The 23196-nt window shown below is 40.0% G+C and overlaps 1 protein-coding gene across 16 annotated transcripts in view; it reads right to left on the bottom strand.

The window, feature by feature from the left end:
- The window catches only part of cadpsa (Ca2+-dependent activator protein for secretion a), a 242163-nt gene that overhangs the window by 43654 nt on the left and 175313 nt on the right, over positions 1-23196 (bottom strand). For 7 of the 16 annotated variants that reach the window (XM_061784286.1, XM_061784290.1, XM_061784294.1 and 4 more), the window contains 6 exons: positions 17052-17207; positions 13489-13636; positions 11209-11283; positions 10385-10468; positions 8574-8606; positions 598-705 (listed from right to left, as the gene is read on the bottom strand). In XM_061784286.1, coding sequence (XP_061640270.1) covers positions 598-705; positions 8574-8606; positions 10385-10468; positions 11209-11283; positions 13489-13636; positions 17052-17207 — 604 coding nt within the window. Of the gene's footprint in view, positions 1-597; positions 706-8573; positions 8607-10384; positions 10469-11208; positions 11284-13078; positions 13094-13488; positions 13637-17051; positions 17208-23196 lie in introns of those variants that run through there. The other 9 variants (XR_009790075.1, XM_061784285.1, XM_061784291.1 and 6 more) reach the window with 5 other exon arrangements.

Here is a 23196-nt window from a genome sequence, read left to right as displayed (position 1 = left end):
AGTGCTCAGAGTTCATGCTAAAGACAGCTGAGATACAGCACGTTATAAGACCAATAATTACTGTATTGCTACTCTTCATGTAATTTTAAAACAATTATGTTCAGCCAAGACCTTTTTTGTACTACTTATTTCAAATTATTTTACTGATGTGTGCTGACACTGAAGAATAAGATATGGAGACCTTATTTATACTGTACCTGCCCATATGACCCGCCCACACTCCACACAAACACAATCACGATTTGAGGCATAAATGGGAAGAAGATCAGTAAAAAGGCCCTCAGATTAGGCACAGAGATCTGCAATTCATCCAGATGCAGGGATTATTTAAATATATTTAAGTGGGGAGCAATCCTCCAATTGGAGACACTGTATGCTGTTTTGGTGTTACTTGAAACCAGCTTATGCATTTAAAGCAAACAGTGACATGTGGCTGTGTTACGAGTTGATTAAAGCGCGTGTGGTTTACTTTTTTTTTTTTACAGCAAGACGATCAAGTGTAGGCAGTCTTCACAAAATCACTGGATGATCGGATGCAATTTGGGCAGAAGATCAATACAGAGAAGTTATGTAGCGAAAGGAGAACTGTTTACTTACATCAAACAATCTTTCAATGTACACTTCCTCATTAACTTTCTCCCGCAGCATGTCCTGGGAGTGTCGAACAAAGGTCACATAACCGTCAGCCACATCCATTCCTGGCTTCTAAAAGAAGAGGTAAGAAGCGGTCATGACAAAAAAACAAACAAAAAAAAACATACATTTATGATCCAAACTGGTATTATATAACAATATATAATAATGAATTTAATTATTGAGGTACTATTTAAAAACAAAAAAATCAAGAACAAACACAAAAGGTATGTTGTTCCGAATGAATGGACAACAATGCCCAAAGACACACTGCAACATCTTGCAGAAAGTCTTACGAGAAGAGTGGAAGTAGTTTTACTGAACTTCCTGTGGGGTCAGTGCCCACATGGCCCAATAATTTAGTGACCATAGGGCATGTGTTTGGTGGTTAAAATCATTTAGAATTATGTCATACAACTTGCAAAAATAATTTTCTGCAATGCTTCTGAATTTTTTAAGCATGATATGCCAGTGAACATACAATGTGATGGTATTATCACTATGCATCCTGTTACACATTAAAGCATTGTTGTGTTTAATCCCAAATGGTCTAGTGCAGTAATTCCCAATGTGGGTGCCGTGGCACCCTAGTGTGCCATGGGAAATCATCGGGGTGCCACGGAAAATTATCCAATTTCACTTAATTTGTCCGAAAATTATTTCTAATTTCTAATTTCTATGTTCATCTATCCATACTAGTGATGTACAGAACCTTTAAATGCTCTTCCATTAGCTGGAATAAGGTACAATAAACCTGTGTATCCCCCTGTTTTCTATTTACTGTATACATCAAAATAAGTCATGGCTTATGTGAGTGTTTAATTAAACAGGCCCAAATTGTACACTGAGTCGATTTGTGAGTAAATAGTTTTATAATTTTTATTATTATATCATTATTTTTATTTTTATTGTATTTTGTTATTTTATTGTATTTTTATTTTCTTATCATTGTTTCAGTATTCATACTTTTGTGACATTTTTGTTTGTGCCATGGTGTCCCATGATATTGTTCTCATGCCTGGATCGGAAGACGACAAATTTGGTCCCTCACAACGGCACGATGTCAGACTACTGCCATAAAATCCTAGTATGTCTCGGTCAGAACTCTGGCAACACTACGCAACACTATATTATGCTATCACCGTATCCCATCACTTATGATCATTGGGCTAAAAATCTTCTCAAATCAAGCTGTCGGGGAGGAAGGACCGGAAAAGGTGTCAATGCTACCTGATGATAAACAGTGTGTACGGAAAGTTTTCAGACCCCCTTAAATTTGTCACTCTTTGTTATATTGCAGCCATTTGTTAAAATAATTTAAGTTCATTTTTTTCCTCATTAATTTACATACAGCACCCCATACTGACAGAAAAAAAAAGGAATTGTTAAAATTTTTGCTGATTTATTACAAAAAAAAAATGAAATAACACACAGCCATAAGTATTCAGACCCTTTGCTGTGAGACTCATATATATAACTCGGGTGCTGTCCATTTCTTCTGGTCATCCTTAAAATGGTTCTACACTTTCATTGGAGTCCAGCTGTGTTTGATTATACTGATTGGACTTGATGAGAAAAGCCACACCCCTGTCTATATAAGACCTTACAGCTCACAGTGCATGTCAGAGCAAATGAGAATTATGAGGTCAAAGGAACTGCCAGAAGAGCTCAGAGACAGAATTTTGGCAAGGCAAAGATCTGGCCAAGGTTACAAAAAGGTTTCTGCTGCACTTAAGGTTCCTAAGAGCACAGTGGCCTCCATTAACCTTAAATGGAAGATGTTTGGGACGACCAGAACCCTTCCAAGAGCTGGCCGTCCGACCAAACTGAGCAATTGGACGAGAAGAGTCTTGGTGAGAGAGGTAAAGAAGAACCCAAAAATCACTGTGTCTGAGTTCCAGAGATGCAGTCGGGAGATGGGAGAAAGTTCTAGAAAGTCAACCATCACTGCAGCCCTCCACCAGTCGGGGATTTATGGCAGAGTGACCCGACGGAAGCCTCTCCTCAGTGACACACATGAAAGCCCACATGGAGTTTGCTAAAAAAAAACACCTGAAGGACTCCAAGATGGTGAGAAATAAGATTCTCTGGTCTGATGAGACCAAGATAGAAATTGTTGGCCTTAATTCTAATTGGCATGTGTGGAGAAAAGTAGGCACTGGTCATCACCTGTCCAATACAGTCCCAACAGTGAAGCATGGTGGTGGCAGCATCATGCTGTGGGTGTGTTTTTCAGCTGCAGGGATAGGGAGACTGGTTGCAATCGAAGAAAAGATGAATGCGGCCAAGTACAGGGATATCCTGGACGAAAACCTTCTCCAGAGTGTTCAGAACCTCAGACTGGGCCGAAGGTTTACCTTAAAAAGAGACAATGACCCTAAGCACACAGCTAAAATACCGAAGGAGTGGCTTCAGAACAACTCCGTGACTGTTTTTGAATGGCCCAGCCAGAGCCCTGACTTAAACCCAATTGAGCATCTCTAGAAAGACCTGAAAATGGCTTCCCACCAATGTTCACCATAAAACCTGACAAAACTGGAGAGGATCTACAAGGAGGAATGGCAGATGATCCACAAATCCAGGTGTGAAAAACTTGTTGCATCATTCCCAACAAAACTCATGGCTGTATTAGCTCAAAAGGGTGCTTCTACTAAATACTGAGCAAAGGGTCTGAATACTTATGGATGTGTGCTATTTCAGTTTTTCTTTTTTAATAAATCTGCAAAGATTTCAACAATTCCGTTTTTTTTCTGTCAATATAGGGTGCTGTGTGTACATTAATGTGGAAAGAATGAACTTAAATGCTTTTAGCAAATGGCTTCAATATAAAAAAAGAGTGAAACATTTAAGGGGGTCTGAATACTTTCCGTATGCACTGTAACCGTTACTGTAGCGACAACAACAATCATGGAAGAAGAGGCACTAATTTTGATTGCTGCAATGTTTTCTTTTTGAAAGAAAAATAACAAAAAGAAGAAAAAAATGTGTGGTGTCATCCCTGGGTGCTCTTAAAGAGGGCGATTTGGGCTTTCCATTCTACGAGGAGAGTGTAAGGTAATATGTACTTTTAATACCGCTAGCAAGCAGGCAACATAACGATATGTAGCTAGCGAGATAGCTCGCTGGATAGCTAACTACATAGCGTTATGTGGTCATGATAATTGTCGCACCCAACATCAAAAGTGCAGGGGCGCTGCTATAAATCCACCATCTGCAATTTCATTGTTCCACCCATCCCTTTCTCTTCGCCATGGTGCATGCGAATAAATGTTGACAATGGCGACCAAGGGAGGCAGAACACAATCCTATTGGTTGACGCCATGGAAGATATTCTCAGATGCCTTTTGAATATGAGGATTTATTGCAGAAAAAAAAACCTCAAGCTTAGGGGTTTAGGGGTTTAGTCAGTTCTTGTCGAAATGTAGATTGGCTGCCAACCAACTCTTACGGGCTGGCCACGTGCAAAGCCAACTCGGCCACATTTTGTTTACCAGGGTGAGCAGATTGTGAGGGGACCCGCCATTCTGATATCTAAAATATTACAGTAAACGTCAATTTAACACTCTTTCAAAAACATTTGCTTCAGTTTTCTTGTTGTTATGAATCTAGCAATCATGCAAGAGGAAAAAAAAAAAACCAAATGACTTATTGTTTTTAACCTCCATTAACACATTTGCAATGATGTGTTGTTATGTTGCATGTGTAAATGTGTGTCCTTGTTTAACAGTGAAATTCTAGATTTGTATACTAAGAACACAATTAGCATGCTGGACTGGGAATTGCGACCCCTGCCAGCATGAGCAGTCTCTTCACATTCGCTGACAAGGCATTAATTTGAAATTTGTCATGTTGCAACGGCCGAAGTGTTGGCAGCTAGTACAGTTCAAACACACACTACCAAATGCGCACCACCGTCACTGACACCCTGACAGTGGAATGGGTATGTTTTGTACAACATGAGCCCACAATATCTACTGTGCAAGGCTGTCACTGTCTGGCCACATGAATTTGAAAATAGGAAACACATACATATCAACACCATCTGGATTATAATTTTACAAGCAAAAGCATTGACCAGTATCACAGCACATCTGCCTCACAGTTCTGAGGATCGGGGTTCAAATCCCGGCACCGCCTATGTGGACTTTGCATGTTCTCCCCGTACCTGCGTAGGTTTTCTCCGGGTAATCCGGTTTGCTCCCACATTTCAAAAAAATGTGTGGGAGGTTGATTGAAGACTTTAAATTACCCGTAGGTGTGAATCTGAGTGCAAATGATTATTTGTTTACATGTGCCCTGCGATTGGCCGGCGATCAGTTCAGGGTGTACCCCTGGGATAGGCTCTGGCACGCCCGTGACCCTACTGAGGATGAGTGGTACAGAAAATGGCTGGATGGATTCTATATAATAATAATTTCAAACTTAGTAAATCAATCAGCACTGAGAGTACCTTCTCCATATTTCTCTGAAATTTTTTTATTTTGTCCAAACCAATACCATTCAAGGCTGATACTTGAGGTCATACTTTAAACTGCTTTGACCGGGCATGATTGAAGCCTGCTGTGACCACTCCCACAGCAGCACAGGCTGGCAGATGTAAAAGAGGGAGGTCTGCAAAATTACACCAGGTCTAGCCCACTTCCGCGCAGAATTCACTCCACACGCTGCATCAGATTTACGGCAGTCACAAAACTAGAGTCTTGAATTTTTTTTTACACTTTAAAAAAGCAATGGGCGGCACGGTGACCGACTGGTTAGAGCATCTGCCTCACAGTTCTGAGGACCGGGGTTCTATCTCCGGCCCCGCCTGTGTGGAGTTTGCATGTTCTTCCCGTGCCTGTGTCGGTTTTCTCCGGGCACTCCGGTTTCCTCCCACATCCAAAAAACATGCATGGTAGGTTAATTGAAGACTTTAAATTGCCCGTAGGTGTGAATGTGAGTGCGAAGGGTTGTTTGCTTGTATGTGCCCTGCGATTGGCTGACAACCAGTTCAGGGTGTACCCCGCCTCCTGCCCGATGATAGCTGGGATAGGCTCCAGCACTCCCGTGACCCTTGTGAGGATAGGTGGCTCAGAAAATGGATGGATGTAATGGTTAGCTAAGTCTACATCAGTATGACAGTTAAGACACTTAAAATATTTATTTAAATAAAAATATCTGCAACAATAATAAGGTTTCATGAATGCAACAATTTGACCTTGGAATGGATTATTATTTCCATTATTTCCAATGTGAAAACTTTGGAAATATGAAATAAATTACCAACAAAATACATGTGACAAAGCAAATGTATATTTTGTTCAGGGTAGACAGACAAAAAAGGACAATGGGCCTCATTTACAAATAAACGCACATAAATATTCTCACTCTGCTGATAAATTGAGCAAATACGCAAAATCCCTGTCAGATTGCACCACTGTGCATATGTTCGTGAATCAGAATTCATTCTAAATGACGGGCTCGTGGCTGTGAGCTGCAATTTGCTTAAACCGCGCCCCTATTAATCACTACCAGCCCTCCCAGTTAACATGGATATTTGATTTCTAAATCAATGGCAGTGAATGTGTTAAAAGGACGTCTGTCTGACGCATTTTAGCAAATATGTGGAGGTTTAAGTCACAAAAGATGGCTGATGCAAAACTTTCTTCATCTTTATCCTACATGCTTACATACAGTATAATAGCCATGTTAATCCTTTTTAATTCATTATGTAGTTCAATTAGAGAATGTAGAACAAAACATGCAAAAAACGATTTAACAGCTGGTAATGATCATACGTTGTTAAAAAGAACTCAGATTGCAATGACATTTGGTTTATATGATCTCTTCCGATGTAAGTAATATAACAATATGATACAACTTTCGAAAATAATTTCCAGGTTGATATATTTTTATGAAATTTTATTTTAACATTGGTTGCCATTGTTGTTTGTGTCGCTGGGTAGTGACGTCAAAAGGGGGTATTCCCAGTTTCGCCAGTGTTTTTGGCATTAGCTACAGTAGCAGCCACAGCAGTGATTAACGCTGTTCAGCCTTTACACTTCGAGCCAGAGTGTGATCAAAGACATGAGGAGAGAGAGGAATTAACCAGCAATGTAAACTGAGTTGAGAATGAAAAAGCTTGAGTTGGTCATTTTTGGGTGGCGTCTTGGCTGTTGCTTGGCAAGGCCGACTGATGAAGGAGAGCATGTCGTGTATTATAAAGAACTGCTTTCATTTTCGCCGCTGGTTGTGTTCACTGGAGTCATCAAGTCAAATAAACACGTCCTATGAGTTACCGTAACTATCTCCATCCTGTCACATTTAACCGAGTAGTCGTGGGCCGTAATTGGCGAGTGTACATCATTCATTCCTTGTACAGCTACAGTACATCGCAAATCAGACATGCACAGCTCTGATCACTCAGAGCTGTGCATGTCTGTGGTGTGCTGTGGTGAACACTGTACACTTAGTATTTTATCACATTTATTAAACCATAAAAAGATAGATTAATAGTTAAGGAAGAAGCGGGTTTCTAAAGAGAGGTTGAGGCGAGAATAAAAGGAAGAGTGTTAGTCTCGCTGAAACCAGTCATTTGCACTGCAGCTGGGTACACAAGCTTTGCTTTTTCATCCACAAGCACATTATAGCTTATGAATATAGTTAAGTATTGATGTAAAACAATATCTCATACTTTATATACTATTTATATGGCTTACGTCTGCATGGCGACGCAATTAAAACCCATAAATGTACTGTATTTTCAACATGAGTGAAAGCTTCTGTGTATTTAGCTGTAAGCTGCCGCTAGGTGTGCAGCAGCCTTTAGCTTGGCAAAGGGCAGCAATGTTTTTTTTTTTTTTAAATGACGGTTTAGGATAAAAGTGTGCAATACAAGTTTTAACATTTAACTAATATAAGAAAGGGCAGCAATGTATGGCGGCGAACAACAACCCTTATACATCATCAATCCCAGAATGCTTTGTGCATGCAAAAATGGCGGCCACAAACAAAAGCTATTACTATAACGTAAAATAATAATTTATAAATATGAAACACTATTTCAAAAGTAGAGGTTGGTGGTTATATTTTAGGAAATATTTGTCCTTAAAATCAGGGTTCCCTTTAATATACATGGTAAGGAATAAATATAGCACAGCAAAGAGGCATTTGTCGTTGATAAAATTAATGAAATTAGCACTGGAATCGAAATAAAATATACAAGCCATACACTGAGGGGAGTACATCACAATTCAACCATGCCAGAGGTGGTGTGTGTGTACTGTGAATTGATCAACATTTGCACATGCTGAATCACAGACAAAAATATATAAATCAGATCATTATACGGATTAGAAAGAATACTAAAGCAATGAAAAACCTAGGAAATAAACTTTGATTGCATTTTCTCGTTGAGTGTCAACGTCGGCCATGCACGCAGACATGTCGGACTTGGCACGCATACTGTATATACAGTACATGCACATATCCTATTGTACAAGGCAGCGCTTGAACGGGACGAGGGTAAAAGTGATGGGAAGTGTCCTTTTAATTGTTATTTACGTAAGTCAATCCATTAGCAAATTCCTGGTTTGAGTTATTGTCGCCGACGTTATTATTATTGTTTTTATGAATGGCAATTGTTCAAATACGTTGTGCATCTTAGGTAAAAGACGTGTGTTTGAGGTATATTTGATGGATGATCCTGCATTGTTTGTGCGTATACATGGTCTGAGTATGTTCTAAATTTGTTTGCAGAGTACGAACAAAAACAAGTATGAAAATATTGATAAGTCATAGGTTTGTTCGTCAAATGTGCATACACACACTTTAAGCACAAATCTGTGCTTACGCACCGTTAGTGAGGCCCAATGAGTTTTTATTTGGGTTTAAATTTTTGTTCCATAGTGTACAGTACATCAAGACAAAGAGATTGACACAGAACTGTAACTTTCACTTACAGGTACGTCCACATATTTTGAGGCAGCTTTCACCTTGTCATAAAGGAGAGAGATATGGATTAAAAATCACGTTTCAGGAATAAATGCTTCACCATCAAACTGTAAAGCTTGCATTTTAATGCCTATTGTAGATTTGGTAACAAAATTTAAATGTGGTTATTCATTAACCTGGCTTTAGTTGAAACACATTTTTTTTTGCTGTTGGTTGGGGGGGGAAATAATTTATTTTATGTTCATATGTAACTCTTTCTTACGTACATTATAATTAGTGAGAAAAGTGGCAGCTAAATATGTCTAATTTCATAAAAAGTCGCCAATGGTGTAGTGCTGGGCGATCTATTGAGAAGCTTGATTGGATCAATAGTTCATTAATGCTCGGTTAGGAAAAAGCGGATCATCGATCTTCTATACTTTTCGCTAGTCAGCGAGACTTCCTCCAACATGGAGGAGAAGATGCTAGCGTCTAACAAGCCATAAATAGTCCAAAAAAGGGCACGTCTATCACTGCATTGTATTCGTTCCACATGACATCATGTTTCTTCTTCTTGATTTCCGGCAGACTGGGCATGTTTAAGTGCATTGCTTCCACCTAATGGTTAAGTCATGAACACCTACAACAGAGCCAAATCCTGAGAAATACTGTACATTCAAATAACAAATATTGAAGCCATGATATATTAACGATTACAACTGTAGAGTAGTGATTACTATTACATAATATACTGCAATAACTGTACAGCATTAATGTACTTGACATAATTTAAAAATAGGAAATTTCAGACAAACTGTTCTGGAAGTGAATTTCTTGAGGGTGGCAGCTCTGCAGGCATAGCCATAAATGCAATTTTACTAATATTTGGCATAATTTCTTCCGGTGTTTCGGTTTTCGGCTTTGGGCTTCTCATTTTCAATTTTTATTTTGTTTTTGTTTTTTTTGTTTTTTCGGTCAAGAATTTTTATTTCGGTGAATAACTACTTTTGAGATCATTAAATTTTGAAATAGCTGCAGGGAAAGGTAATGTATTTATTTGTGATGTTTATAATTGTTAAATAATCATTCTGCTTTGTAATGTAAATCAATTTGGTCTCGTCCAGTTGTGTACATTTATAAACTTTAATACAATAAATATCGAGTCATATCGAATTTCGACATTCGGGGGAAAAAAATTGTGACATCAAATTTAGTCCATATCACCCAGCACTACAATGGTGTAAAAACTGTGTTTGAAATAGACCATGTATTATTAGTTAAATTTGTAATAAAGTAGTTCACTGTATGGGCATGACCATGCAATAAATGACTTTATTTAGCTTAAGAATAAGAGATTACAATATTAAGGTAAATGCAGACTAGCACCGGATAACAGTTCAATGAAAGTGAAACATCCAAAAATGTTATCTTTGTTCCTTGCAGTGGAAGATTCCAAACAGATAAGTACATTGATTGTAAGAAATGGCATATTTGAAAGGATTGGTCCATCTAACCCTGGCCTTACGTCACTCTACACTTTTTCTACTCTTAGCAATTCTGTAGTTAATTAGAGAGTGGGATTCCACCAACAGTGAGGTTTTATGTCTGAAGGGGATTGTTAGAATCACAGTTTACAGAGGATCTTTAATACTAATATTTACTTAGAATAAAAAATTGGCAAAATATGAACCTGTGTATCAAACCTGTTTCTAAGGCTGGATAGCAACAATGCTTGACATTATAATGTGATTATATGAATACACAATGTCTGACAATAATGCTGGAAGAATGTAGAATTGCATGTCCCCCCGCCCCTAATTTTCCATTGAAATCAACTTACTGTGAAAGAAAGGAAAGAAGAAAAGAGCGTTCCCTCATCGTATCTGGAGAGTTTTGCTAAGACACTCTCCAGAATAACCACAAACTGAAAAAGAGCAGAATAAAACGGGACATAATCAGGAACAGTCAAACTCTATCTTGACCTTTGTTATCAATCTTTGCATAATAATAAAGTATAACACAATACCTATTAGATTTCGGTGAGAAGCCAAACATTGATGATCTTACAAAAAATATATATAAAATCGTACCGTATACTGTAGTATTCCGTTTGTTTGACTGTCGATACTGTTATGAGTGTGTGCATTAGCTATTTACCGGGCTAAGGTTGGTATTTGTGAATTTATTTCATAAAACTGTGACTGTAGCTGGTGTTTTAAACAGTGGCTTTCCAGTCATGTTCTTTTTATCCTCAACCATTTTAGTGACTTACCAAATGTATGAGTTGAGAGTACTCAGATTTATTTTTCTGATAAGAATAAAAGCCCAGTTGAATTTAGAGTATGTGAGTTATCGCTGCCACATTAAAATCCCACAGCCAATAAAGCCACTTAAGTGCATCATGGATGTGCAGGTAAATAACTGAGCTATAAAAAAAAAAAAAGGTCACGACGCACTGAATCCACACTAAATGAACTGCAATATGGTGAGGGATTCCTGTAGTTTTCAGTTGCAAGTGGAGAAAAATCTGATGATAAACTTGACGTGAAATGTTCATTATGGCATAAGAAAATATATTACTTTTGATGCAAGTATTCAACCAAGCATAACAAATTGATGACGTTATTCAAAATTTAGCACAGTTAAAGCAATTGGGCACTTCACCTTTGCTACCAGCAGGGTTATCATCTCCTTCACCATTTCCTCAATGAGATTGTCAATTTGGGAATGGTATTGTCTCTACACACACAAATATACAAAAAGAAGAGAAAGAGAGAGAGGGAGGGGAGAGAGAGAGAGAGAGAGAGAGAGAGTGAGAGAGAAAACAGGTTACTGACTCATTCACACTTTCACTGTTACATGATGTCAATACATTTTCAACACACGATGAAAATCTTGATCTTAACTGATCCATTTTTTGCGTATACAGTATAATTACTACATTTTCAATTATTCCTTACATTACCTTGATTTACCCGGTTACATTTCAATGAATCACGTCATTATTACAACCAAAATTCCAATGAAGTTGGGACGTTGTGTTAAACATAAATAAAAACAGAATACAATGATTTGCAAATCATGTTCAACATATATTTAATTGAATACACTACAAAGACAAGATATTTAATGATCAAACTGATAAACTTTATGGTTTTTAGCAAATAATCATTAACTTAGAATGTTATGGCTGCAACACGTTCCAAAAAAGCTGGGACAGGTGGCAAAAAAGACTGAGAAAGTTGAGGAATGCTCATCAAACACCTGTTTGGAACAAAGAGGCTCATTGGGAACAGGTGGGTAGAAAAGGAGCTTACCTGAATTGCTCAGTCATTCACAAGCAAAGATGGGGCGAGGTTCACCTCTTTGTGAACAAGTGCGTGAGAAAATAGTCGAACAGTTTAAGGACACTGTTCCTCAATGTACAATTGCTAGGAATTTAGGGATTTCATCATCTACGGTCCATAATGTCATCAAAAGGTTCTGAGAATCTGGAGAAATCACTGCATGTAAGCGGTCTAGTTTTACTATGAGTCGGTGACATGGATTGCTGGAACATGACAACAAGGTACAACGAACTGGCGACCAGAAAGAATGAGACACGATGTTAAATGCATGGGGTAATTAGGGTAAACGGGGCACAGGTGGGGAAGATGCTCTCAGGAGCAGGTGTGTACGAGACGGGGGGGGGGGGGGGGGGAAGACAACAGCCAGAACACACATATGACAGTTGTAACACAGTGGTAAACATGACCCTGTCCCAGCTTTTTTGGAACGTGTTGCAGCCATAAAATTCTAAGTTAATGATTATTTGCTAAAAACCATAAAGTTTATCAGTTTGAACATTAAATATCTTGTCTTTGTTGTGTATTCAATTAAAATAGGTTGAACATGATTTGCAAATCATTGTATTCTGTTTTTATTCATATTTAACACAACGTCCCAGCTTAATTGGAATTGAGGTTGTTGATCAAATAAAGTTGTTCAAGAGGGAATTCGCTCATTAGCTGTTTAGTCCTCCACCTCTGCTGTTTATGAAAATTCACTATGGCTGTCAGACAGTGTCGTTAAAAAAAATCATTTGATACTTAGTTATTTTGAAATGGGATTGTTGATTATTGTAATTATTGTTTATAAATAATATTGATATAATCAGCAATTAACTAGATTTCCATATGTCACTCTAACTGTTTGGCTGGCAAGGGAGCTTTTAACTCAGCCAAAGAACTGCTGTCATGGAAACTCAGAGGCAGTGTTACCATGATGATTCCTTTTGTTTGCGTGTGTGGCACCAACAGCACAGCTAAGGACTGAGAAATAATGAATTCATTGTCAGTAATTGGAATCCGTTTCAAGATTCTGCGAAATATGAGATCTCCCACTTCTACCCCATGTATATTCAATGATATCCACGCATATGCTAATGGAATCCAAACAATTAAAGTGGAGGAAGACAAACAGGGAAAACTGATGACTAATTATACAATTGGGAAAAGGAGGGTGTGATTACAATTTAATTTGTGGCCACACTTACCCAGTCTCGAACAAACTTTCACAAGACAAAGAGGAGAAAAAAAAGCAGCTGAGAAGCAGAGAGATGGAGGTGACATAGCACATGTGAAATTATGTTAATCATGTAAAAGAAATTAGAAAAAGAAAAAAAAGCTGCAAATATGACAGAAAAAAATACATGAAAGACAGCGACAGTAATAAGACAATATCTGCTTATATTGTCAGAATTTTAACTATGAAAATAGATTTTTCTAACCAGATGTGTACCAAAGAGTAAACTCGTTTAAATCAATTTTACTCTCGTTTAAATCAATTTTACATTTTTAACAATAAATATTTATAATTTTTCTTCCACACTTAAATATGGTCAGCATTATAGCTGAAAGCATGTGTAAAAGCGTTCCCCTACTCTTATGTTATTTTTGGTTCTACCTCTTGATCCAGGTCCATGGCACACAGCTTGGCAGATTGGGCCTTGGCATCCACCATGACATTAAACATGGTGCAGATAGACTGCGGCACTCTGAAGTCTGTAGTCCGGCTGCTCCTCTGAAGCTTGGCTTCAAATGCTGCGCGCGTTCTTTTGGAAAGACAAGACACTTTCAAGTGGGGATTTTTCCAAAAAATATAATCCCACCAAACATCTCAAATACATACACGCAGATATATGTATATTATAATATTATTATATGTTTATACTATTTAATGCGAACAACAGTTTATAGTAACTTACGCAATACTTAGTAAGGACTTTAACTAAATTTTTAATGGATTTTTTCCCCCTTTAAAAGTGTATTCCCAGACCTAGGCACAAGGAGACTCACTCAGAAATTCACCTGTACTGCTCTGTACCTATACAAATGGCAATACAAATCTAAATCCAAATAGCGAAAAAACACACTAGGAATTTCCCACTCTGTTTTTATAATACCACTCCTTGAGCCGTCACCTTATCATGGTGGAGGGGTTTGTGTGTCCCAATGATCCGAGGAGCTAAGTTGTCTGGGGCTTCACACCCCTCGTAGGGTCACCCATGGCAAACGGGTCCTAGGAAGGACCAGACAAAGCCCGGCTCCAAAATCCCCTATGACGAACAAAATAAATAGATATAGGTTTCCCTTGGCCGGACGCGGGTCACCGGGTCACCCCTCTGGAGCAAGGCCTGGAGGTGGGGCTCGAAGGCCTCCAATGCCGAGGTGGCTGACCGGAGCTGTGGCCATAAGGTAGTCTGTGCCTGTTGTGGTGGAAATCCCCGAACCCGTTGGTGGACACCAGCGGTGAGGAATGCCGTCAAGCTGAAGAAGGAGTCCTATCGGGCCTTTTTGGCCTATGGGACTCCTGAGGCAGCTGATGGGTACAACTTAGGTGGTCGCTGAGGCAAAAACTCGGACATGGGAGGAGTTTGGTGAGGTCATGGAGAACGGCTTCTGGACGGCTTCGAGGAAATTCTGGTCCACCATCCAGCGTCTCAGGGGAAGCAGTACACCATCAACACTGTGTATAGTGGGGATGTGGCGCTGCTTACCTCGACTCGGGACGTTGTGAGTTGCTGGGGAGAATACTTCGAAGACCTCCTCAATTCCACCGACATGCCTTCCCACGAGGAAGCAGAATCTGGGGTCTCTGAGGCGGGCTCTCCTATCTCTGGGGTTGAGGTCACCGAGGTGGTTAAAAAGCTCCTCGGTGGCAAGGCCCCGAGGTTGATGAGATTCACCAAGAGTTCCTAAAGGCTCTGGATTTTGTGGGGCTGTCCTGGTTGACACGCCTCTGCAACATTACGTGGACATCAGGGACAGTGCCTCTGGATTGGCAGACTGGGGTGTTGGTTTTCCTTTTTAAAAAGGTTACCGGAGGGTGTGTTCCAACTACAGGGGGATCACACTCCTCACCCTCCTTGGTAAGGTCTATTCAGTGGTGCTGGAGAGGAGGGTCCGTGGAAGTCAAATCTCAGATTCAGGAGGAGCAGTGTGATTTTTGTCCTGTGGAACAATGGACCAGCTCTACACCCTCGGCAGGGTCCTCGAGGGTGCATGGGAGTTCGCCCAACCAGTCTACAGTTTTGTGGACTTGGAGAAGACGTTCGATCGTGTCCCTCGGCGAGTCCTGTGGGGGGTGTTCGGGACTACGGGGTACCGAACCCACTGATACGGGCTGTTTGGTCCCTGTACGACCAGTGTTAGAGTTTGGTCCCCATTGCCGGCAGTAAGTCGGACTTGTTTCCAGTGAGGGTTGGACTCGGCCAAGGCTACCCTTTGTCATCGATTCTGTTCATAACTTTTATGGAGAGAATTTCTCGGCTCCAACTCTCACTGGACCAAATCTGAGACCATGGTCCTCAGTCGGAAAAGGGTAGAGTGCCCGCTCCAGGTTGGGAATGAGATCCTACCCCAAGTGGAGGAGTTCAAATATCTTGAGGTCTTGTTCACGAGTGAGGGAAGAATGGAACGGGAGATCGACAGGGAGATCGGTGCAGCGTCTGCAGTGATGTGTTCTTTGTATCGGTCCATTGTGGTGAAGAAGGAGCTAAGCCAAAAGGCTAAACTCTCTATTTACCGGCCGATCTACGTTCCTACCCTCACCTATGATCACGAGCTGTGATAGAAAGAACAAGATCTCGGATCCAAGCGGCAGAAATGAGTTTTCTCCGCAGGGTGTCCGGGCTGTCCCTTTGAGGTAGGGTGAGAAGCTCGGTCATCCGGGAGGGGCTCAGAGTAGAGCCGCTGCTCCTCCACATCGAGAGGAGCTAGATAAGGAGGCTCGGGCATCTGTTTAGGATGCCTCCTGGACGCCTCCCTGGTGAGGTGTTCCGGGCACGTCCCACTGGGAGGTGACCCCGGGGACGACCCAGGACACGCTGGACAGACTACGTCTCTCGGCTTCCCTGGGAACGCCTCGGGATCCCCACGGAAGAGCTGGAGGAAGTGGCTGGGGAGAGGGAAGTCTGGGCTTCCCTGCTAAAGCTACTGCCCCGCGACCCGACCTCGGAAGAAAATGGATCGATGGATGGGCTTTTATTATAAACAAATCTAATACTAAAGCCAACTTTTTCGTTTAAGATATTTGGTCGAAAGTGCGTATAATATGGTTTCTGATAGCTGTAGAGAACAAAATATTTGAATGAAAAAGAGCAGTAACACCTTCAGAGCGAGGGGACATTGTTTTCCCATGTATTTACTGTCAGTTCATGAAACAGTGGTTTGTAAATATTATTATACTAATTTGCAAATTGTTCTCTGTCAATTGACTGTCTGTTGTCGTACTAGAGCGGCTCCAACTACCGGAGACAAATTCCTTGTGTTTTTTGGACATACTTGGCAAATAAAGATGATTCTGATTCTGATTCTGAAATTCACCTATTTGCATTTTTCTGCCATCATGTAAAAATAGCCTTAAAATTATTTTGTTTTATTTTCATACCATGTATGACATTTATTACTATTACTTCTCTACTAATATCAATATGGATACAACAAAATATCAATATAGAATACAGTATTGTAATACTGTAAGCATGTGCTTTTCTTGGTTAAACCGTGATGACACCCAATGAGGTAATTGACATACTGTTCCGTGTTTCCGCATAATTTGGTGCTCTTTCATTAACGCCCAAAGATGACGCCCGAATGCTGTGCACCTTCTAAAGATTCTAGCAAACAAGTCAAGTGCCAGAACCATGTTGAGAAAACCGCTTAATAAAGTTTAGAGAATTATTGACGTGTTTTTATGCGGTATTGTGCTGTTCATTCTTAGCTGTAAGCCGCTTAAACAGACATTTGTAGGAGTTCGAAATTGACAAATGTTTTTGGATCATAGTTTGTGATATATTTATATTTGTAACTATTATTACTGTATAGGCAATTAAACATTTTGGGAGGGGGTCAATTACTTGTGGCTTTGCACTACAGGTGAATTTGTGCTGGTTCCCTACTGTACAGTGATTATTAAGTTAATGTCACATTTTTAGAACTTGCAATCTGTTTTTCTCTCTTTCATACCTTTTTATACAGGATTCAATCATATCACTGGACATGAGTTTCAGTCTGGTTTCCAGGTGTTTTCCAAACTCTTCTTCTGGCCAGTGGAGATCTCGGATGAAGGTCTGCAGAGCATCCAATTTCCAAAAGAGATCCTCTGACGTCCCTGAGCCATTGCTTTAAGTGCAAGAGATAAGAATTTCGCGTTTAGGTTTTACGATAACACTTAGCTCAACTGACACGAGATGTCTATTTACAGACCAAATTCAGAGCACCCACATATTGAATGAATTTCTAAAAGAATCCAAAACACAGAAACAAAACATGAGAGGTTGCTATTTCCTCCTGATAAAGTTTAAAGGATTCAAAAACTGTGTGTATTGTGAATGTATGGGAGCACTGAGTTTGTCATTGGGAAACATGAACAACTCTTTGGGCAAAATGTACACTGCATTCCACATGATTTTGCAAATGATTTTTTTTCTCAGCTTTTCCTGAATAGTTGAAACAGTCAGCATGATCTTAAAGTCATCAAATGTCAAAAAGTAATTAAAATGCTGCTGAACAAACCTCCCAATGACAACAGTATATTTTGAAAAATAACAACGTTATTAGGCACTGTTCCAAATGATTGTGCACAACAGAGTTTCAAGACATTTGACAGGTTTTAAAGAACCGAAAATAGTCATTTATTGAATTTGCAGCATTAGATCATATTTACTGAAATCAAAAGCTATTACAATCAAAACCATCTTAAGTCAAAGTTACATTTTGATATAGGATCCCTTATTTGATAGCAGCTTCACAATTCTTACATCCATTGAACTTTTTGGAGAGTTGGCGCTTGAATTTCTTTTGAGATGGTGCATTGTCATGCTTTAAGATGATTTTGTTAATGAAAGCACAGTTCTTCTTTTGGTAGCAACGTGGTCAGAAACTCCACATATTTTTCAGAGGTCATTTTCACATCTTCAAAGGGGCCGACAAGGGCCAGCATGTTTCCGGCACAATACATGATTCCCCCAGTCTGCCACCTCCTTGCTGACGTCGCAGTCTTGTTGGGACATGATGGCCTTCCACCAACCATCCACTACTCCATCCATCTGGATCATCCAGGCTTGCACGGCATTCATCAGTGGACAATTTCACGCTGCAAGGTAAACCTCTGCATCTTTTGCTGCTATGGGCATAAAAGGAGAGAAAGTCACGTTGTGGCCCCCATCCTCCCCTGACCTCAACCTTGTTGAGAACCTTTGGAGCATCCTTAAACAAAAGATAGTTAAGGGTGGGAGGCAATTGACATCCAACGGCAGCTCTGGGAGGCTATTCTGACATGCAAAGAAATTAAGAGCAGAACCTCCCCAAAAAGTCACAAGTTCAATGGACGTCTGCTCGTTTAGGGCCCCTGAAGGTGTGAAAATGACCTCTGAAAAGTATGTGGACTTTCTGACTGAACACTTTCTTTCATGGTACCAAAAGAGGAACTGTGCTTTCATTAAAAATAAATAAATAAATTGAAGCATGACAATGCCCTGTCTCAAAGAAATTTAAGCAAAAACTCTCCAAAGAGTCGCAGGTTTAATGGATGTAAGAATTCTAATACTGCTATCAAATAATGATCATCCTGTGTCAAAATGTTGTTCTGTTGTTGTTGATTGAAATAGCTTTTAAGTAAATATGACCTCCTAAAGGTACAAATTCAATAAGTGACTAGTTTCAGTTCTTTAAAACCTGTCAAATTTCTTGAAACTCTGTTGTGCATAATAACTTATAACAAGGCATGTTTTTTTTTCTTCATTTTTTAGAAATACTCATCATTGAGAGGTTTGTTCAACAACATTTGAATTATATTCTGATGGTTGATGACTTGAAAATTACGCCAACTGTCATACTCTATGTATCAACTATTTGGGAAAATCAGAGAAAAAACAATTTGCAGAATAATTTGGAACGCAGTGTAAACCAGCTGCAGGGAAAGTACTTGCCAGAGTCAAAATGACATCAATATAGGGCTGCATGATTATGGGAAAAAAAAAATAATCATGATTATTTTGATGGCCGACTGGTTAGAGCGTCTGTCTCACAGTTCTGAGGACTGGGGTTCAATCCCTGGCCCCGCCTGTGTGGAGTTTGCATGTTCTCCCTGTGCCTGCGTGGGTTTTCTCCGGGCACTCCGGTTTCCTCCCACATCCAAAAAACATGCATGTTAGTTTAATTGACAACTCTAAATTGCCCGTAGGTGTGTATGTGAGTGCGAATGGTTGTTTGTTTGTATGTGCCCTGCGATTGGCTGGTAACCGGTTCAGGGTGTACCCCGCCTCCTGCCCGATGATAGCTGGGATAGGCTCCTGCACGCCCGCGACCCTAGTGAGGTGAAGCGGCTCAGAAAATGGATGGATTATTTTGATCAATATTGTAATCATGATTATTAAACACGATTAGAGTCACTGATGGTGTAGTGGTACACTCGCCTGACTTTGGTGCAGGCAGCGTGGGTTCAGTTCCCACTCAGTGACGGTGTGAATGTGAGTGCGAATGGTTGTCCGTGTCTATGTGTGCCCTGTGACTGACTGGCGACCAGTTCAAGGTGTAGTCCGCCTTTTGCCCGAAGTCAGCTGGGATAGGCTCCAGCGTCCCGCGACCCAAACCAGGATAAGCGGTGTTGAAAATGGATGGATGGATGGATAAACACGATTATTCCATGTCAGGTAAAAATCTTTATTTTTATTGCACTACTTTTTAGCTAACAATATCTAACAGTTTCCATTTCAAAATAAATCTTTATATAATTATAGATAGATGGATAATAAAAATAATAAAAATTTACCCCCAAAAATTCTACTTTAGCAAGGACTAACTGAAGAAATGTGCTATTACAAAGTCCAATCACGAATTGCAACTTAATGGAAGCAAAATACAGTTAATGCATAGAAGGCAGTAACATTAGGCTGCAAGCACAGACTTTTCATTTGAAAAGCCCCGTCGTCAATACAGTGAATTGTTAAGGACATCCATCCATCCATCCATTTTCTGAGCCGCTTCTCCTCACTAGGGTCGCGGGCGTGCTGGAGCCTATCCCAGCTGTGATCGGGCAGGAGGCGGGGTACACCCTGAACTGGTTGTTGTTAAGGACAGTACGTCTCTATTGTTCTGCTTAACCATTGGTCAGCTGTGCACAGTCACAAACTGCAAAGAACTCAGCAGTTGTGATTTCCCGCACTATTTACTCCTGGCGATTTTTCATTACAGTCAGGCCGGCCGAAAGGTTGAAATTAAGACAGCCACTACGATTGTTCGTGTCTTTCCGTGACACGACGCCTCTCCGTCCTGAGGGCCAACATTCAAAATAAAAGCCTCATTTATTACTACACTGGACATCTATATTGGACATCAATGCCATTTTAGACTTTTATTTCGAAGTTGGCACAGGAGCGCAGTGCCGGAGCTAAATAAAGCCTTAACCATGCGTTTGCCCCCTGGTGGCTGGCTGAATAGGCTGCGGGCACTGCTGCAAATGAAGCACGTTTCATATGCAGCAGTAGTGCCTGCATTTTAAATGCAATAAATCACCGACGATCAGGCTAATTTAATCATGGTAGCCGAAATTGCGATCATGATTAATTGTGCAGCCCTACATCAAAATCACAATTGAGATATGAGACAACAAAAACATGTTCTCACTCCAACTGCTCCAAACACACAACAGCTCACAACAGACTCAACAACAATACAGGGTGGAAAGTGTTGGGAAGGACACGTAAATATTCAACTTTTTAGCAACATAGAAGTCAGATCAGTCAGCCACATGCTCCACGCTATTACCATAAGGCAAAAATGTGACTTTAAGTTCTGTATAAACCTCAGAATTTGGAACAAATATTTGCATGCATACAGCACATTGTCAATTCCCCTCATATAAATGATGAATTGCAACAATTTTTTTTTATGAATAAAAGTAAACTTTAAAGCTATTTAGCTATTTATTGTTGGGTGAAAATTGTAAGTAACCAAAGTTACAGTGCATATAAAAAGTCTACACACCCGTATTAAGAAAATGAGACAAAGATGAATAGTTTCTGAGGTTTTTCCGCCTATAACCTGTACAATTAAACTGAAAAAAGCTACTAGGATGTTTTGAGGTGAACACAAAAAATAATAACTTGATTCCATAATCAAGCAAACCATTAAACTAATTTGATGACAGCACTCTTTTGAAGTACGATTCTGTTTTGACTTTGCAATAATTTTCTAGTCTTATTTGCAAAAATACTGTAAAATACTGCCCTGCAGTTCCATTATGGTAGTCTGGAGGGCTCTTTGCGTCCTCTTCTCTCTCCCCCCTCCCTTCTCTATTTTCAGCACCTGTCTCCAATCAACCTCATCACCACCTGTATTTAAGCCTGCCTGTTCCAGGAAATCCTTGCCAAAGTATTGCAGCCTCTCCTAGCGGTACCATGGCCCACCGTACTCATGTAAGCCAATCAACTCCTCGTTCCCTTGTGGACTCTTGTGTCTCCTCGTTCCCAGTGTTCCTGACCCATGTCATTCCTGCCAGCCGCCTATTCTGTCCCCTGCCTGCCACCTGTCCACGCCGCCACCTGCCAACACATCCAGGACCACGTCCATAACCTTTGCTCAATAAACTGTTCATCATTTTACATCAGCCTCCGCCTGCTCTTGGGTCCAGCTACTTCCTAAACGTGACAAATACTCTCAATCTGTCTGCGAGACAGACTGCAGAATGACCATCAGGTTTTGGTCACTTCCCTGACCAACGCCCTTTTCCCCCCATTGTTCAGTTCAGACCAGATCTATAGGCCCTGGTCTCTGTTTAGGCCAAGTCTAAGAAAAGTAATGGTGGTTCCAAACTTCCTCCATTTACAGATGGAGGCCACTGTGCTCATTGGGACCTTTAAAGTGAGAGAGGTTTTTCTACCCTTCCCCAGATCTGTGCCTCGAGACAATCCTGTCTCGGAGGTCGAAAGATAATTCCTTTGACTTCATGCTTGGTTTGTACTCTGACATGCACTAACTCATGTCTACTTAACTCACTTTATCATACATAGGTGGACTCCAATTAAGCTTTAGAAACACCTCGAGGATGATCAGTGAAAACAGGATGCACCTGAGCTCAAAATTGAGCTTCAGGGTAAAGGCTATGAAGTCTCACGTACAGTATGTGTGATTTCTTTTTTTTTTCTTTTTCTCTTTTTTTAAAATACATTTGAAAACTTCTTTTGAAATTCTAATTATGGGGTGTTGTGTGTGGAATTTTAAGGAAAAAAATAATATAATCCATCCAATATAACCAAATGTGGAAAACGTAAAGTGAATATGTTCAGGATGCAATGGGTATAGTGTCCTTGAAGAGACTCAAGGATGCTTCACAGTAACTCATAAAAGTAATTAAATGTAATGTATAAGGCAAAGCCCAAAATTCCGGCGGCTCCTTTAATGTGCCTGTAGGCCTCTTCGCAACCTTCCTGACCAGTTTCTCATCTTTTTATCAAATGTTGAGGCATGTCCAACAGTGACATTACTGAGAATGTGCCATATTTTCACCATTTGACGATGACTGCCATCACTGTGTTCCATGGTAATATGCTGTAGTTCATTCCTTGGAAATTCTTTTGTACGCTTCTCCTGGCAGATACATTTGAATTATGAGATCCCTCTGATGGTTTGGAAGCCCTTTGCGAAACATGGCTTTTTGCTGTAAAATGCAACCTCAGAAATGTCAAAATCCAACTAGTACAGTTACACTTTATTTTGAGTTACTTAGAGTTATTTTATATGATGGAAGTATGTGTTGACAACTATTTAACATGAACTTGAATGTGATTGGCCAGTTCTGTACAAAGCCACGTCCTCAGTTAAAAGAGGGTCTGTACACGCAACCACATTATTAGAGTTATTATTTGTATCCTGTACTCCCTTGCCAAAAATATTTCAGTTTTTTCAGGTTATATTCACATGAAAGGTTGAAAACGTTCTGAAATGATTCATCTTGGTCTCATTTTTATACGTGGTATTTTTATTGTGTAGACTTTTTTTGTATCCACTGTACATGAGTTGCCTAGTTTATTAATGTAACATTTATAATAATCAAAAGAAAACGAGCACTAAACAGGAACTGCAATGCAAGCAAGGAAGGACTGCAATTACC

The sequence above is a fragment of the Phyllopteryx taeniolatus genome, chromosome 9, assembly GCF_024500385.1.
Source record: "Phyllopteryx taeniolatus isolate TA_2022b chromosome 9, UOR_Ptae_1.2, whole genome shotgun sequence".
Classification (NCBI taxonomy): domain Eukaryota; kingdom Metazoa; phylum Chordata; class Actinopteri; order Syngnathiformes; family Syngnathidae; genus Phyllopteryx; species Phyllopteryx taeniolatus.
Note: the sequence above shows the minus strand (reverse complement) of the source record. Positions and strands in the feature narration are given on the sequence as shown.